Source organism: Etheostoma spectabile, chromosome 15 (genome assembly GCF_008692095.1).
Source record: "Etheostoma spectabile isolate EspeVRDwgs_2016 chromosome 15, UIUC_Espe_1.0, whole genome shotgun sequence".
Lineage (NCBI taxonomy): Eukaryota > Metazoa > Chordata > Actinopteri > Perciformes > Percidae > Etheostoma > Etheostoma spectabile.
The window spans coordinates 32,373,331-32,392,059 of NC_045747.1; the positions used below are offsets into that span (position 1 = coordinate 32,373,331).

General features: G+C 40.4%; 1 protein-coding gene across 2 annotated transcripts in view; it reads right to left on the minus strand.

Annotated features, from left to right (window-relative positions):
- The window catches only part of rad23aa (RAD23 homolog A, nucleotide excision repair protein a), a 12,085-nt gene extending 10,478 nt beyond the window's left edge, over positions 1–1,607 (minus strand). For both annotated transcript variants that reach the window (XM_032537812.1, XM_032537813.1), the window contains exon 1: positions 1,343–1,607. In XM_032537812.1, the coding sequence (XP_032393703.1) occupies positions 1,343–1,408 (66 nt within the window). In that variant the 5' untranslated portion in view covers positions 1,409–1,607. The remainder of the gene's footprint in view (positions 1–1,342) is intronic.
- Positions 1,608–18,729: the final 17,122 nt, after the last annotated feature.

Below are 18,729 nucleotides of genomic sequence, written 5' to 3' on the forward strand. Positions count from 1 at the left end.
TGCACATGAAATGCAAAATAGTGATATGTTGGTATTTTGTAGTATGTCTGCTTCACTTTTTCATTTTCTAAGAAAGTTTAAAAAAAATCTAATTCGAACGAAATAGTAATAGAACTTTGTTTGAAAAAATTTGAAAACCATGCACATTTTGTAACAATTGCATTATTGGATGTTGATTAAATAGTGACATAGTGGCATTTTGTACTATGTCTGCTTCACTTTTTTCATGTCCTAATCATACCATTTGTGCCCTTGCCATTTACAGCTTATCAAAGACCTTACAATTTACTGCTTTTTATAAAGAGGTAAAATTAATATTAAGCAGAATTGAGTTTAGCCTATTGGTCCGGAACTCCACAACAGTTCCTCTTTCTCATGTGGCCCCTTTGGGAAAATTGATGGACCAGTGACAATGTCATTACTAGGCAGGAAAGCATTATAGTTAACTTGCAAAAGTAAGATGACTTAGAACTTCCTTCTGATTCAGTGTGTCACGCAGCATCGTGAAACTGCTTACTATAAATAATTTATACTTTTTATTGATCCCCAGTGGGGAAATTGCAATTTACACTCTGTTTGTTAGAACACACAGGCCTGAAATACACACACATGCTCAGGTCCTATAAATGCAGAAACGAAGATGTCAGAGTGAGTTGGCTGCGACTGAACCAACCCAACCCAAGTCCCTACGGACTGAGCTACTGCCATCCCAAAATAAGATCAAAGTTAAATATCTGAATGATAGAACTACACTACTCAAGTGAGTGACCTAATGCCAACAACACAACATAATGTTATCTCAAAGTTGGCCTTGCTAGCTACATGTCAAAGATATGAACATGCTAACAAAGTTAGCCAGCTTCACAGTCCGCCACCAAAGAGGCTAATCGTAATTAGCAGTGTCATAAGCGTTAGCTTTAGCAACGGCACTCGTATCGTAGTGGTAGGCTTGTGCTCATTACAGAAGTTACAGCATTACGTACTAGATGACATCATATATTGCTGAATGGAAGCCGCAACAGCAAAGGAACCACGAATTAAACTTGAAACGATTTTAAATTCGTTAGCAGACGCGTCGCGAAGGCTTTGTTAACGGACTGTTCGGCTAGCTAACTGGCTAACGCTTGCTAGTTAGGTTTCGCGTTGTTTAGCAGCTGTTTCATGTGTGTTGCCAAACTCGTAACACGTGCTATTAATGGGCACTCCTTTGCCGAGACTACATGAAGTGTTATGCCATTGTAAATATGAAATACAACTGTTAGGTCTTCACGTAAAGTTCAAACATAGGTCCGGCAGCTGGTACTGTTAGCTAAAGTTAGCAAGTTAGCTAATAGCCACTCACCGTTTGTACGGGGTCTATCTCAATCTGAATGGTCTGCTGTTGCAGTGTTTTAAGCGTGATCTGCATGGTGGCGGTGGCTGACCTTGTGTCAGATGTGCTTCAAACGGAGAAATAGTTACTCGCTAAGTAGTTAATTTGTTTTTAAAGTTGGCGTTTCTGGTACGATAACGACAGGCTGAAAAATGTGTGTATCCATGAGCACTCAGCAAATCGCCATCTTTGGTGACAAGTTGGTGGTGCGGCGAGAAAAGCTCCGCTGGAAGGTACGAGATCTCGTGCTGCACAACGCGAGTACGGTTTAACGTTTGAAAAATGTCACTTTATTTTGTATTTTGAATATTCATACTTGCAGTGTATCCAACAACATATTAACAATATAATAATTCAATATATCTGCAATTACAGTCCGACTGGTAAGAACAAGGATTCAACGTATCTCCAAATAAATGCAAGACTTTCATGATATTTATAATTTATCAGATCGATTTTGACAAACATGTATATTAAATAGCCTATTTAGGCAAGCTGCAGTTCGTTTAATAAGGTTTATATAATCAATAAGAATCAAATTCTTAGTACAGAATTTTACTATGTAAAGTTTTCACTTAATGTATTAATTATTTTGTATTATGTAGCCCAACACAATGAATTTCCAATTTAGTTTTAATCAACTGCATGTCTATATCCCACATTACAAGGGTCAAAATTGAAATTCAATTCTGCCAAAAGAATAACATGATAAACTGGAAGAATTGAACAACCTTACTTTGCATAATATGGTTGGATGGTTATCTGAATCAATTCAAGGCTGCTCCTGTTACTTAATATCTTAAATGATCTATGTTAAAGGCCCTGGGGTGGGGGGGGAGTGCTGCAGTAAGATGACCACAACCTCCTGTCTCCAAGGAAGATGTCTGTATTCAGGTTGCGTACTTATCCTTTAAGGAATAGTGCCACATTTTGGAGAAAAAAAAAACTATTTGCTAAGATGTAGATGAGAAAACTGATACCACGCTTATAATTATCCAACAAGTATGTAGCTGGTAGCTAGCTAGCATTTAGCTTAGCTTAACAAAGAGTGGAAAAAAGGAAAGAGGTAGCCTGGCTCTGTCCAAGGGCCAAAATCCAGAACCTCTAAAGGGCGGTAATTATTATTATTTTTATTTATTACTTTTTGCATATTGTTTGTTGAATTGTTCACAAACCAAAACGTCACAGAGAGTTATGTGCGGGACTATTTCTTGGCTGATATCAGTTACTTCCTGAAGCCTTGTTGTCCCCCCCCCCCTTTCTTTCCAGTCAGGATGCTAAGCTAACTGGGTGCTTGCTATAGCTTAATATTCACCAGGGAGACACAATGATTTTCGTATTTCTTTCAAATACGAGTGTTTCCCAACAAGTAGAACTGTAGCTTTAAAATAAATCCTAGTATATTTGAAATAAATCTTGATTTGTAACTTAAAATTAAATCAGAATCTCTTTATTATTATGGTGTTTTGTTGCTTTGTTGATTACTTTTGTATTTGGATGATTAGGTGAATTAGGCAGACACAGAGACTCATTGTTCCATTCTCCTAAATCCTTGTCATTTTTAAAAACTGTAAGCTTAAAATGACACCAACCAATGTGATTCCTAGCACTGAATGACGACATCAGCAGATCTGTTATTTTTATAACTTGATGTAGCCTACCTGATAGAACTGCTGGCACCATGGCAACCAAATATTTAATCTGTATCTTAAATGCGTTTGAATCACACACACATGCAGAGCTCAGGCCGTAGGAAGTTGGGTTGGGAACCGGAGGGTCACAGGTTTAAGTCCCTGTACGGAGTGTAGATTGGTTGCTGGAGAGTTGCCACTTCACTTCTTGGGTACTGCCAGACTGCACTGTCCCCCCCCCCCCAATCGCTCAGGGCAGCCCACTCACTCTGGCATCTCTCCATTTGTGCATGAATAGGCCTGTGTGTAGTAACAAAACAGAGTGTAAATTGTAATTTCAATACACAGTATAAATTAGAAATGATAGAAATTACAAACACATGCACACTGTATCTGTGCAGTTTTGTGATGCAGTCAGCAGGGGGTAGAGTTTGACCACTCACAGACTGACAGCATGACTAACAGAGAGCAGAAAGCCATGAGGCATAATTCATTTCTAAATATTGAAAACGTGTGGCTATGCCACTGGCTGCCTGCGTTTCAGATGATGTTTTATTTGTTTAACTGGATCCGTCAGGAGAATGGAGAGCACTGGCAATGGTAATGCAATGCTGATAACATATCGTAGATGGGTGGATGGATAGGTGAATGAGTTCACTCTATCAAGTGTATGCAGCTACACAAATGCATGCAGCTACTCCTGTTAAGAGACATAGAAGGAGAACTGGAGACTGGAGAACATTGTGGGGAGTTCCTGTATGAGTGCCGCAATAATCTCATCTAATCATCAGAATAATATCCTATATCTTTGTCTCATTTCCACCAAATTGCACATGCATATAGCTTAGGCATATACACACATACAAGCATTAACATACACATACACATGCACCTGCTATAACCACCAGTCAGTACTCCCTGCAAGCATTGCAACATGAATATTTTATCAAACTACCCCCTTCACTCATTGCTCAATGCAGTGGCACAAAAAGTGGATATGCGCCATAGGGGTACAGCACCATGGGGCGCCAAAGCAATGGTAAAAAGTTAATAAATAAATACAAAATGAAAAAAATATTGTTTTGGTATTTTCTATATGTAGCTGCTGTTGTGGCTTTCTAAATCATTTCTGTATTTCCTCCATGTTATATAATATTTTAGAGGACTAACAGGCCAGAGTAGGTGCCCTATCTCATAAGATTCCGTGAGCGCTGGGCGAGCTGGTACAACAAGTGAGTTGTCATCTATATAAAAGATGGATTAAGCAATAAAAGCTGTCAGGGCTAAAAATAGAAAAAAGAAAGAGGGAAAAGGAGATGGCATGTCAAGGGATGCGACAGCAGTTAAATAAGTAGATGGTGAAAGGCATCACGTAGGATTTAAAGTGATGTATGTGCTCGGAGACTTGCAAATATTCATGTTAACAGATTAACTAGCGTTTGATAACACTTGGAATGTAGCAGCCAAATGGGGGTTTACGGCTAGTTTAGAATCAGCAAACTGAGGTTGCTTAGCTGAAAACTGGAAAATGTAAGGTAGCGTGTATAAATGACAAGAATCTGGAAAACATAACTAATGCTGTAACTCTGGTTGACCATGGCATCATGCATAGATTTGCTACCAAACTTGGAGGCTTGCAACTATTCATGTTCGTAGACTGTTCTCAGACTAGCTAGTGTTTGCTAACACTAGTAGCTAAATTTGGATTTCCACCTAGCTTAATGCAAACCAATGTTGCCAATAGCTACATTTAGATTTTGGTTAAATCCTATGTACCAATCCCATGCATGAAAAATCTCAATTGTATTAAGGTAAAATAACAACTGGTAAATATCAGGTAGCATGCACAATAAAGGACAAGAAGCTGGAAAACAACAAACAACAACTTATGCAATAACTCTGGTTTACCATGGAATCATTAATAGATGTTGTTTTACTGTTCATATTAGCTGTGCTGTCAGACATAAAGGCTATTACATGTTACATACATTACATGCTGTTACATCTGTTGAGTGACATGGAAGCTGTAATTACAGGGTCACATCCATCTCTCTCTCTTTAAAGGTTTGTGCTAAGTGGCTTTCCATATTTTCTTTTATTTTTGTCAACTGGTGTGAAATCTGGTTTAAAGGGGAGGGGGGGTACATGGAAGAAGAGGGAGGGAAAAGCCCAAAGTGAGGAAAAGATGACAGAGAGGGAGGAAAGTAAGAGAGAAAGGAATGTACTGTCAGAACGTGAAAGGGGGATGAAGGGAGGGAAATAGGAAGAGATTGAGGAGAAGTGTGTGTGTGTGTGTGTGTGGGTGTGTGTGGGGATGTTGCCCTAAATGTGTGTTCATCTGGGTTAATTCTCAAAGACGGAACTATTAAAGATTAACAACGGACCACCATGTTTTATTGAGACGAGCAGCATTCAAGGGCATATGGCTCCAAACACAGACCTACTTCAAATGTCTGTGTTTGTGTGCGTGCGTGTTTGCGTGTGTTTTTTTCTGCAGGCTTTTATTTTGTCCAGACAAAAAGATCACTTTTTTATGAAAAGCCATGTTATGACTGTAGACAAGGCTTTTTGCTGCAGTCGTACCTCACTTAGATTGGCCTCACTCATTGCGTGTCCACATTTGACTTTGTGTCCATTGTTTTTGAGAAATACCAGGTTCTGCAGACACTCAACATTAAATGACACATTGGGAGTGTGGGCAACAATAAATGAATAAAATCTTGCTGGGACATTGTAGCTTACCTGTTGCTTGTTTTTATGATCCTGTGTGCTTGCCATAGATTGGGGATTAGCTAGCAATATTAATTTACTCCAAGAGGTGTTGAAACTGAACAGACTATACTGAATAACCACTGATATTTGATACATTTGATATTTGTTTATATACATTACTGACTTTTTACCTGAAGTGCATTTTTACAAAAGCAATAGGAAAGCAATAATACTATTCCCATCTCTAGTTGCTTTTTTAATAATGCCAATCAGCAACAATTCCTTCAGTGACACCTTTTCAGATTTACTTGTTGTTGTTGTTGTTGTTGTTGTGGTTGTTGTGGTTGTTGTTGTTGTTGTTGTTGTTGTTGTTGTTGTGGGAAACATTAAATCCAGCATTTGATTGATTAGCTAAGAAAAAGGAGCTGACAAGCCTTGGCTCGTTTTCTAAAACCTTGTAAAAAGAGTTCCACACAAACCTATAGAATAAAGCCTCGGAGTACTGCTCCATTTCCATTTTCTGAGCACCTTCCAGTTGCTTGCACTTGTCCACTAGATATTCACGATGGAGCCAGAAAGATATTATAACTTTGAGGCCTTGGTATAATAAATTCCTTTATGGACAAACACAGACACATTCAAACACACAGTCAAAAACACCACTGGTGTGTTTAAAATAATTTTTAATTGGGGTGTGGGTGGCAGAGGAACTATTGGCTGTGTCACTCCTCTCTGTTGTCTCTGTCCCATGAGAGAAATCCTTCTGTTCTTCTACAGGAACACCCCCACAGCACTGTGTCATCTGCATAGCCACGATATGGCACACTGTGTGTGTGTGTGTGTGTGTGTGTGTGTGTGTGTGTGTGTGTGTGTGTGGTGTGTGTGTGTGTCTCAGTGTTGTCACCAGTGCAATGAGTAAGTCTTGCAACCCACAAGGATTCTTGTTAATATGAGACTACTGAGACCCATTAGGCCTACACTCTTCACACACGCAGGCACACACTCTCGATCTGTAACATCGTTCTGTTTTTCTTGTTTCTGTGTATCACTTTTTACTTCCTCGTCAATTGTCTATTTATTTTCTGCATGTAATGCTGCACTTGTAAAACTCCAGCTAATAATAGCATTGTGTCATTTGAATCTTCTCCTCTTTGGTCATGCAGTGCAGGGACATACAGTTAAATCTAAATTAAAAAATAAGTAAATTAAAAAGATTCTTGAGAAAGCAGTCGCCAAACTGTGCGACTTTGCATAGCAACAGCTATTGAGGATTTTCAGTCGGATTTAGAGTTCATCTAGCACAGAGACAGACTTGTGAAAATTAATAATGACCCTCCTAATTGCTTCAGACAAAGGACTATCTCTGTACTTGTGTTATTAGATGTTAGCGCTGCATTTGATACCATTGACATTATATCTTATACAGAGTTGGAACATTTAATTGGCATTAAAGGGACTGCTCTAAGCTGGTTTAAGTCTTATTTATCAGATCGATCTCAGTTTGTTAATGTTAACGATGAATCCTCTGTGCACGCCAAGGTTAGTCATGGAGTCCCACAAGGATTGTGCTCGGTCCAATCCTGGTCACTTATATATGCTTCTTAGGCAGTTATATTAGGAAACACTCCATAAACTTTCATTGTTATGCAGTGATACTCAATTAATCTATCAATCAAGCCGGATGAAACTAATCAGTAGCTAAACTTCAAACGTGCCTTCAAGATATTAAAACTGGATGACCTGTAATTTTCTAAGTTAAACTCCGATAAAATGAAGTTATTGCTCTCGGACCCAAGCACTCCCTGACACACTATCCAAAGATATAGTTACCTGGATGGCATCACCTGGCCTCCAGCACCACGTGAAGAATCTTGGAGTCATCTTTGATCAGGACATGTCCTTTAATTCCCATTTAAAGCAAATTTCAAGGATCGCCTTTTTTTCACCTACGTAAATTGCAAAAATCAGGAATATCCTGTCTAAAATGATGCAGAAAAACTAGTCCATGCATTTGTTACTTCTAGGTGGGATTACTGCAATTCTTTTCTATCAGGCTGCTCGAAAAAATCCATAAAGACTCTACAGCTGATCCAGAATGCTGCGGCACGTGTTCTGACGGAATCAGGAAAAGAGATCACGTTTCTCCTGTTTTAGCTTCTCTGCAATGGCTTCCTGTAAAATAGAATAGATTTAAAATCCTTCTTCTCAACAAAGCTCTTCATGGTCGGCTCCATTATATTAGCTTATAGTACCTTACAACCCTAGGAGAGAACTACGCTCCCAGATGCAGGGTTACTGGTGGGGTCTAGAGTCTCTAAAAGTAGAACGGGAGCCAGAGCGTTCAGCTATCAGGCTCCTCTCCTGTGGAACCAGGTTCCAGTTTGGGTCCGGGAGACAGACACCGTCTCCACATTTAAGAGTAGGCTTAAGACTTTCCTTTTGATAAGCTTAAGGTAGGGATAGAATCGAATATTGTTAGGGAGTGTAGTTATACATAGTTTTCAGATTTATCTATCATAATATAAACTAAAGGGAGACTTGGCATACAGCCCGATCCGGTTGGGGGGGGTTCTGGCCCGGCCGGGCTGGAGCTCTCTTTACCTTGTCTCTCTTGGTTTGTTGTAATAGTTTTAGACAGCTTGGGACTTATTTTGATACACTAGTTAGGGCATAGAATCGAATATTGTTAGGGAGTAGTAGTTAGTACCATAGTTTTCAGATTTATCTATCATTAATCAAGAAATAATAGAACTTAAGGGAGACTTGGCTACAGCCCGATCCGGTTGGGGAGGTTCTGGCCCGGCCGGGCTGGAGCTCTCTTTACCTTGTCTTCTTGGTTTTGTTGTAATAGTTTTAGACAGCTGTTGAATTTTGATACACTAGTTAGGGCATAGAATCGAATATGTTAGGGAGTAGTAGTTAGTCACATAGTTTTCAGATTATCTATCATATAACAGAGATAATAGAAATTAAGGGAGACTTGGCATACAGCCCGATCCGGTTGGGGAGAGTTCTGGCCCGGGGCTGGGCTCTCTTACCTCGTCTCTCTTGGTTGTTGTAATAGTTTTAGACAGCTGGGGACTTATTTTGATACACTGAGTCCTCTCTCCTCTATCTTTCCCCTTTTCATTTATGTGCATCCATGTCCCAGAAATGCTTTTTACTAACCTAGCTTGGGGAGTCTCCCCGGAGTCCTTATGTTCTTTTTTCCCAGCATGTTCCCTTGGATCAGAGGGCTCCGAAATCAGGGTAGCATCGCCATGGTCCGCTACGTTCGTGATGCCATGTTCAACTGCTACACTGCAGTGCCAGCTACGCTACTGCTACGTCCTGCTACGTTGCTAGTCGCTACGTCCTGCTACGTCCTGCTACGTCCTGCTGTGGCCGTAATGCCGCACAGCGTCCTGCTATGCCATGAACTACTACAAAGAACTGCTACAAACTACTAATTTTTTATTTTTGTTATTGCCACTCTTCATTCTAACCCCAACCGGCCCGTCAGACACGCCTACCAAGAGCCTGGGTCTGGGTTGGGTCTGTCCGAGGTTTCTGCCCTAAAAGGAAGTTTTTCCTCGCCACTGTCGCACTGTTGCTTGTCTGGGAAACCACTAGAAACTGTTGGGTCCTTGTAAATTCTGGAGTGTGGTCTATCTGTAAAGTGTCTTGGAAAACTCTGTTATGAATTGATACTATAAATAAAATTGAATTGAATTGAATTAAATCTCAGGCTGTTGTCATGACCTATTGGTACATAAAGCTACAAAAAGTGAAGCACCGTTATTCATATGTATTTCATGTGTTTATTGCCATATGCACCACATTGAGTGCTTCTGTATAAGAACGATAAGTAATGCAGTAATACTGTGTCTGTTAGTGTCAATATGTTCAATGAAAGAGTCTCTAAAAAAAGTAAAAAAAGTAGGGAAGGGGAGAAAAACACAAGACTTTCACCCAGTAAACATCTCGAGTCCCAGGAGTGTTTTTAATCCAAACCACAATCTTTTTTTTAATCCTAATTAATTGTTTTGGTGCCGAAACGTAACTGTTGTCGCCATGACTCCCATGTCCTTTGAAACGACCGGCACCTCACAGTGACCAGTACCCTGCTCACAAAGACCTTTTGTAAGATATCATACTAATTGGTGCGCATAGGTTTTTGTACAATATCATGCGAACCCTTTCATGAGAATGCTTTGAAAACCTATCAACTTTCAGCTCTCAATGTGGTACAAGCAGCAAAATTCAGCAGTGGTGCATTTTTGAGTGTTTTCAACACAAAACGTGCCTCCTTTGCACAACATCTGGGAATGATTCATTTTTATAAGTTCAAAATTTGTGATGGTTTGTATTAAAACTCACATCCTGTTTCAGAGGGGGATAGGAAAAAACACATCAAATTGCTTTTGACTTTAACTTTAAGAGCATGTGTTACATTGTATTAATAAAAGCCTAATTCAATCAATCAGTTTAAAAGAGTAGTTTGGATTTTATGAAGTGGGGTTGTATGAGGTACTTATCCATAGTCAGTGTCTGACTAGTCTATATCCACAACGGTCCACTTCCGGGATTGCTCTGTTGCGGTCGGAAATGATGCCGGATTTCACTCTTTACAGCCGGATGTCCCTTACCTTTCTCTATGTTGGCATTCTAAACTCCGGTGGATTTCTGAGGACTATGGTTACCTGGCACCTTTAAGTACAGCTTCACAGAGCTGTTGGATATAGACTCTTTTTTACATAGTACATACATACACAAAACTTTCGGAATTTGTATTCATGCAGTCCAGAGTGGGTAGCAAATAACCAATAACGCAACCCAACAGACATTCGTTTGTCATATAGTCTAACATAACGTTGAGTAATTTGAGACAAATTGTGTTATTTTTGTAAATTATAGTTTAAAATCTACTCTTCATTCTAAATAGGTTATAAATAGAGATGTTCCGATGCCGATACCAGTAACAGTATCGCCTCCCATTCAGCCTAAAACGCTGGTATCAGTATCGGGAAGTACTGGAGTTTATGCACCGATCCGATGCCACATAATACAGCCCTAAAGGAAATCTATGTTAAAGTACTTTATTTATGTTCTTTTTCCATTATAACTGGCTGTCAAACTGCATAATAAAAGAAAGTTCTCTGGCATTCACTGTTTGTGTTTGCTCATGTTTCACAAAGACTTTAACCTGAGCCAGACCGACAACAAATCCCATCACATCAATACAGGGATAGTAGTATACAGCTGTTAAAACACAATAAAATATATGACATATTGGATCAGTAGGGGAGAGCCGGGACAGTTGAAGTAGGTTTTAATTTATATAATGTTTCTATTGTGGAAAATTTAATTTAATTTAAAATTTTAATCTGTTAATTGATCCCCTATGGGGAAATTACAATTCCCACTCTGTGTCCACACTTTTCGTTAGTTTTTTACACATAGTCCTGAACTACACATAGTCCTGAACTACACACACACACACACACACACACACACACACACGCTCAAGATCTATACATGCACTAATGGAGAGATTTCAGAGTGGTTGAACCAGCGCCCTGAGCGGTTGGGGGGGGGTACGGTGCCTTGCTCAACAGCACCTGGCAGTGCCCAGGAGGTGAAGTGGCATCTCTCCAGCCGTCAATCCACACTCCCTACTTTTTGGTCCATACGGGGATTTGAACCAGTGACCCTCCGGTTCCCAACCCAACTCCCTATGGACTGAGCTACTGCCCCCAAAATGTTGTTTTACTAGTGTTTTTATGCGGGTTAGACCACTGGACATCCAAATAGCGCACGTCAGTCTCCACAGGATAACATGGGAAAACTCGACCCCCCCTATCTGGCGGGCCCAAATATATTTTCATCTTTCTAAAACTGCTTTTCCATGTCTCACCTTCATAAATAATTGTACAAACACAGATTTTTGTGCATTTACTTAAAATCTATGGAGTTACAGCCAGGTTGGGACAGTTGAAACAGACAGAGACATGTGCCATTACAGCTTGTTTGGCTTCTCATGTAAACAAGCCTTAAATATGAAAGTCTGGGATTGCGGAGAACACTAAATGGTCTACTGAATAAGCATGCAGTCAAACCTTTAATTGAAAAACACTCATTAATAATCAAAAAAGTGTAACCGCTAATGAAGTTTACTTTTGACCATCAAAACTCACTGTAACTCCGTGATAAAAGGAAATGACCGGAAGATATTTGGCTGATAGGAGGTTAACATGCTCTATGTGTTGACCTGAGGAAGTCTGTCTATCGTCATTGCACTCAGAGAAAACTGGAATGTTTCATCCATCCCGCGTTTCAATTGTCCCGGCCGGTTCTCCCCTACTTTGTATCGGAATCAGTATCTGGAAGCAAAATATGGTTTTGGACCATCTTAAGTTAAATATTTGCAAGCTTATTTTATCAGTTGGTTTAGTTAGCTACACACTACAGCATTCACAATGTCTTAAATCTTGGAGATTTCGTCATGCATTTGGCCTTAAAGCCTCTGAACACCCACACCGGGGATTTCAGTTATTGTGTCTGATTAGACTCTGCTCAGGTTGAAGGTGCATAGATGAGAGTTTATAGGTCACAAATATTTTCTACCAATAAAAAGGAAAAAGGTATCATTTGTCCTGCCCTAAAAGGGGCAACAAAGCTAACAAGAGGTTTAGGAAGATGTCAATCAGTCTATACACACCCCGAGAGTCCTGGGAAGAGGTCTTATCAGCTAGGTTAAATGAAAACACTTGTATGGTTGTTCAGGGCCTTTAAAACTCTACCAATATAAAAATTTATTTTCCTTGAGCCCTTTGGAAATAACTGTTTCATGCTGGCAAATTACTTAGTTGAACTCAGATTTTAGGCTTGAACGTTTCAGTTCAGCTTATGCATTCAGCTCTCAGCTGACTAACGTCTAATGTGCTGAACAGGCTGCGTTTGAAGGTGACATCGAGGCAGGCTCACTGCGTCTGTCGGTTTCCATAGTGATAATGGATGCATTGCTCCTACAGTGACAGCTCAGAAACCATGCTGGGTAAACATGAACTCCCCTGAGAGCGGCACAACCGGTAATGACACCACAGAGGAAAAAACACAGACACACACACACACACACATACACACACACATACACACATACATGAATGATCACACAGAGGAAACTCACTGGGGACTGGGGTGCTTATAGTTTTTAACAACTCCATCATCTCTCCCTCCCTCTCCTTTTCTCACTTCTATCTATTTCTGTCCTTTCTAACCCATGTCTCTTCATCAGGCCTGCAGTATTCTCCCTTATTCAGCCAAAACTGGGCCACAGAGCACAACCCTATCCCAGCTATGCACACTCTCACCGCACATATACGCACACATACGCACGCTCACATGGACACGTCCTTGCACACAGAGAGATTTAATGCTAATTAGCTCTACAAACAGGTCCCAGCTTGCTCCGCGTGTGTGTGCGTGTCGGGGTGAGAGAGGGGCAGTGTGTCGTTAACTAACTAGTGTGTCGGGATTTCTTTTTCTGTCCTCATTTACGGAAAAAGAGTTTGCCCCCTGAGTGACCCATGTCTCCCGACACAGGGAGGCAAGAGAGGGAGGAAGGGATTGAAAGAGCTATATCTTTGAATTTATGTATGGGAGACATCAAATGAGCAGATAAAGTCGAGGGACTGCAACAAAGTGGGATAAGGGAGGGAGACAGAGACATGTGGATGGACAAGACGTGCAAGAAAAGAGTGGTAAGATAGATGAGTGATGACTGAACTTCACCAGTTCAAGTTGGCTTTTCCTTGTAAGGCAAAGAGATGAGGCCAAATTCAGTGGTCTGGAGTCAGATGGTACATGGCTCAGTGAGTACGTCTTAATGAACCAGATCCTTGATCCCCTCTCCATATACAGCCATGCACATCAGACAGCAGGCTTTCCTTGACAGCTTTGTGGTTCCGCAGTAGCAGTATTATAAATCCTGTCCCATTTTAGCATCTAGATTGGGTACCATTTCCATAGACCTCCATTGTTATGTTCCTGCTCAAAAACACCTTAGAAACACATAATTCCTTCATTACCATTAACATGGGCTCTAGTTTATTTTGAGTCAATCGCTCGTACTCAGCTCTGATCCCTAAATATGTGTAAATGTGAATTAATCTGCAGCTAAACATAGTCCTCAACACATACGCCATTTACTTTTTTTTTTAGGTAAGATTTGCTAAAAACTACAGTGCCCAGATATTAAATGAAAATATTAAGCCTTTTTTTGAAAATGTCATCAACCTTGTTTCGAGGCACAGCGGTTTTCTGTGGAAAACATGAACAAAACTCTCATTAACTCATTGTACACCTGTTCCACACCAAACAGCAGCTAGTTAGAAGCTAGTTGGTGAACATTTAGCAGCTAAAGAGAGCAATATTTCCCTGAGGAGTTGGTGGAGACCAAAACAGAGCTCACAGAGAATGCTTCCATTCACCTGGTGGTCAGAGACACAACTCCAAATGAATGGTAATATAGCTCCATATCTACTGGATGTGAAAATATGAAACGTTTTGCTTACACATCTCAGATTTCTAGTGAAAATATGGCACTGTAACTTGTTTGGCTTCCCTTAAAAGTTTCAATTCAATTCAATTTATTTATGGTATCAATTCATAACAAGAGTTATCTCGAGACACTTAACAGATAGAGGAGGTATAGACCACACTCCAGAATTTACAAGGACCCAACAGTTCTAGTAGTCTCCTCCAGAGCAAGCAACAGTGCGACAGTGGCGAGGAAAAACTTCCTTTTAGGCAGAAACCTCGGTCAGACCCAGGCTCTTGGTAGGCGGTGTCTGACGGCCGGTTGGGGTTAGAATGAAGAGTGGCAATAACAAAAATAGAAAAAATTAGTAGTTTGTAGCAGTTGAAAGTTCAAAGTTATAGTGCGTAGTATCTATCGCCCAATAAGGTATTCTAAGTAATTACAACAAAACTGTTGGCGCATCCACATGACAGTCTTTGGTGATATAGCAATAATTCCCACCCTTAATATGTTACAAAACCCATTAATAACCTGTTCAAGAGCAGTAAGGCAACATCCATGTTTGACCTGAGTCCCTTTTCTTTTTTCAGCACTTGGTCACTGTGTAGGTCTTTTCTTAGCAGTACAACTACTGACTGAAACATTTCATAGGCGGTTTTTGGGTTTATCAGCCATGAACAAGGAGCTGAACCATCCTGTTGCATTTTTCCTTTTTTAGTGGTGACATAAAAATGCATCACTCGAGCTGCTACGAGCAAATGTTGCCATACTACACTATTTAATAAACACAGCTATAATGAAAAATACAGAGAAAGTTTTGTAAAGCTGACAGACCTAATTATCTTAGTATAAACTCATTTGGCAATAGCTTTGATGTCATGGACGTTCATTATTATAAGATAATTATAGCACTATAGCTTTAAGTAACCAAGAGAATAAAATCCTGCTTTGGCTAAATATACAGTTTAATTTAACAGATGAAGGAGAAAATGTACATAGAGGTGTGATGCGGCTGGCTAGTCAATAGAAGGCTGCAAAATCAATAATATTTTGTTCTCTTGTCTTCTGATAAAAGTGACATTCATCACTGCGAGTGAACTGCTGCACCATCACTGGTCAATAAGGATAACACACCAGACTTTTCACAGTGGAAACTCTACATGTACGTTTGTTCTGGTCTTACACCATTCAACACACTGGAACATAAAGTACATAATGGCATGGTTTCTGCCAATTACAAAGTAAACAATGAGAATGATTGCTGAATGTGCCCTGAAAAAGGGAAAAGACATAAAGAAGCTGTTGTGAAACCCCCACAGACTGCCTGCACATTAGCTGTATGTGGAATTGTCACACCATGTTAGCAGGTTGTCTGATTTGACACGTTCAGTGAAAAGATGTCATACCAGAGAAAATGAGGGCTCACCAGTGAAGACAAAAGAAGGAGAATAGCCTCAACTGACCTGGTATTTCTTTCTGGGTAAAAGAGAGCCTGAAAAATGTATGTTCAAATGCCATTGGAGCCATCTGGTGTAACCTAGTTTTATCAGTCTCAGTACAGTATTGTACTCGCAAACTATGCAATCCTTCTTGTTACACAAGATGCAGCAATTCCTCTGGACTTAGAAGTACAAAGATGATCAAACTTGGAAATGTTTCAGGATTATCCTGGTTTAGCAACAGCATTTTTAACTGGTCACTGCATAAAAAGAGCTTATATGTTGGATGGTCCTCAAAAGTTTTACATAATGGAATATAGCATCTACTCACCACTCATTTTCTGGTTTTAGAAAAGGCCGTGATCTTGTACACTAGACTGCAAATGTGTTACGTGAAAGTCTCCAATACTGGTGCCGGATTTCAATGACTAGTTTGTGTCTGATCCTGCAGTAGATGGTGGTCAGCATGCCCCAGTTTGAAGAAGCAGACAAGAGTCCCAACACAGAAGCCAAGCAATGTACTGCTGGACAGGACCACACAGCAAGACGTAATTTAGCCACCTAAAAAAAAGGACCATCTAAAAAAAAAAACACTGCTTTACCTTGCCGTCAGACAGTCCTTTCCTTTTGAAAAAAAACAGTATTTTTACCACCTGCTAGTCTACCTTGATCAGTTAGTTAGTTAGTGTTATATTTTTAAAAGCGTCAAGAACTAACAAAACCAACAATCAAACTAAACAATCAAGGCAGCGGTAGACAAGGTAAATTGTCAAGGAAGACTGGTTGTTTGGAGGAGAACGATGTAATGACTTCCGTTCCCTGTATTAAAGGCGCTTGAAACTCACCAATGTGAGTCAAGTGCAGATTAAACGGTTTACGGCATAACAGTTCATACCCCTACACTGGTAATATTAATATCAATATATATATATATATATATATATATATATATACACTACCGGTCAAAAGTTTGGGGTCACTTAGAAATTTCCATTGCACTCCATTATAGAAAGAATACCAGCTGAGATCAGTTGCATTGTTTTTTTTAACCCGGTCAGCAGTTTTCAAATTAGATTATGTGCTTACATAATTGCAAAAGGATTCTCCAGTGTTTTCTCAGTTAGTTTTTTAAAATGATATCAGATTAGTAAACAGAATGTGCCTCTGGAACATTGGATCAATGGTTGCTGATAATGGGCAATGTAGATATTGCATCAAAGATCAGCCCCCCCCCACTCAGATCAGCTGGTATTATGTCTATAATGGAGTGGCATGGAAATTTGTAAGTGATCCCAAACTTTTGACCGGTAGTGTATATAGTCTAAGATCATACCCAATGAGAGTCGAGTCAGACCATGTCTGGTCGAGTGCAGATGTTAGTTGCGCTAGGGTGACCATATTTTGATTTCCAAAAAAAAGACACTCGGCCCGGCCTCGAGACACAAATTCAGACATGCTTCTCAGAGGTTAATGAACATGCTTTATTATGCCTGTGTAACTTTTTATTACATAATAACTTACGTAATAAAATAAAATCTGTAACAAAACAATAGTTATCTTTTCAAATAAACATAAACATGTAATAATGTTCTAAATATGATCTATTCTGTGTCAGCTTCAAAATCCAGCTTCAACTAAATATCTCTTAAAACCTTTTCAACGTAATAAGATCAGGTTTTTCAGTGTCCATGTGAGCTGTGAGATTTTTATGAGACACCGAAACCTATGTGCTAGCTTTGCACATGGTGCACTACGCCTCCCCTTTGTCCTGGGGAAAGTTTTTTTGCAGTTCAACTGTGAAGCTGCGCTTACGCTTCAGCATTTTGTGTTCAACGCTGCTCCGCTGTCTGATCTGCTCCCTGAATGTGCTCCCTGTTGGATCTGCTCCCTGTATGTGCTCCCTGTTGGATCTGCTCCCTGTATGTGCTCCCTGTTGGATCTGCTCCCTGTATGTGCTCCCTGTCTGATCTGCTCCCTGTATGTGCTCCCTGTCTGATCTGCTCCCTGTAGTGTGCTCCCTGTTGATCTGCTCCCTGTATTCTCCCTGTTTGACTGCTCCCTGATATTGCTCCTTTCTGATCTGCTCCCTGTATGTGCTCCTGTCTGATTCTTCTCCCTGTATGTGCCCCTGTCTGATCTGCTCCCTGTATATTCTCCCGGTCTGATCTGCTCCCTGTTATGCTCCCTGTCTGATCTGCTGCCTGTATGTGCTCCCTGTCGATCTGCCCCTTATGTCTCCCTGTCTGATCTGCTCCCTGTGTGCTCCCTTGATCTGCTCTGCTCCCTGTATGGTCCGTCGATCTGTTCCTTGTATGTGCTCCCTGTCTGATCTGCTCCTTGTATGTGCTCCCTGTCTGATCTGTTCCTTGTAGTGCTCCATGTCTGATTCTGCTCCTGTATGTGCCCTGTCTGATCTGCTCCCTGTGTGTGCTCCCTGTCTGATCTGCTCCCTGTATGGGCTCCGTCTGATCTGTTCCTTGTATGTGCTCCCTGTCTGATCTGCTCCCTGTATGTGCTCCCTGTCTGATCTGCTCCCTGTATGTGCTCCCTGTCTGATCTGCTCCCTGCATGTGCTCCCTGTCCGAAAAAGGCAGCCTCTCGGGAATTACGTCACGCAACAAAGTACCGTAGTATTGTGTGAAAAGCGCCAGTCAATTTAAGTGCACGCTTAATGGTCCCATGAAAAACAGTGAAAACCGGACATTTTCATGAATTTATTAATGTACGGACAAAAGAGGACGTTTGGTCACCTTAAGTTGTGCATGCTCAGATTAAAACAGTTTACGACATAACTGTCATACTGACATTTGTGAAATCCATAAAATAATAAACCTTTCTCATTACAAACAAGAACAGAAGATGGGAATCATTTCAAAAACGTTTTAGCTATTTATGATAATTTGATTGCTAACGTCAGCTCAAAACACCATTCCAGTGACAGCCTTTGTTGTGTCTGATTGCTAGCTTGTAGCCAGCAATAATTTCAAAAACGTTTTAGCTATCTATGATTGATTGACTGCTAATGTTAGCTCAAAACGCCATTCAACTGACAGC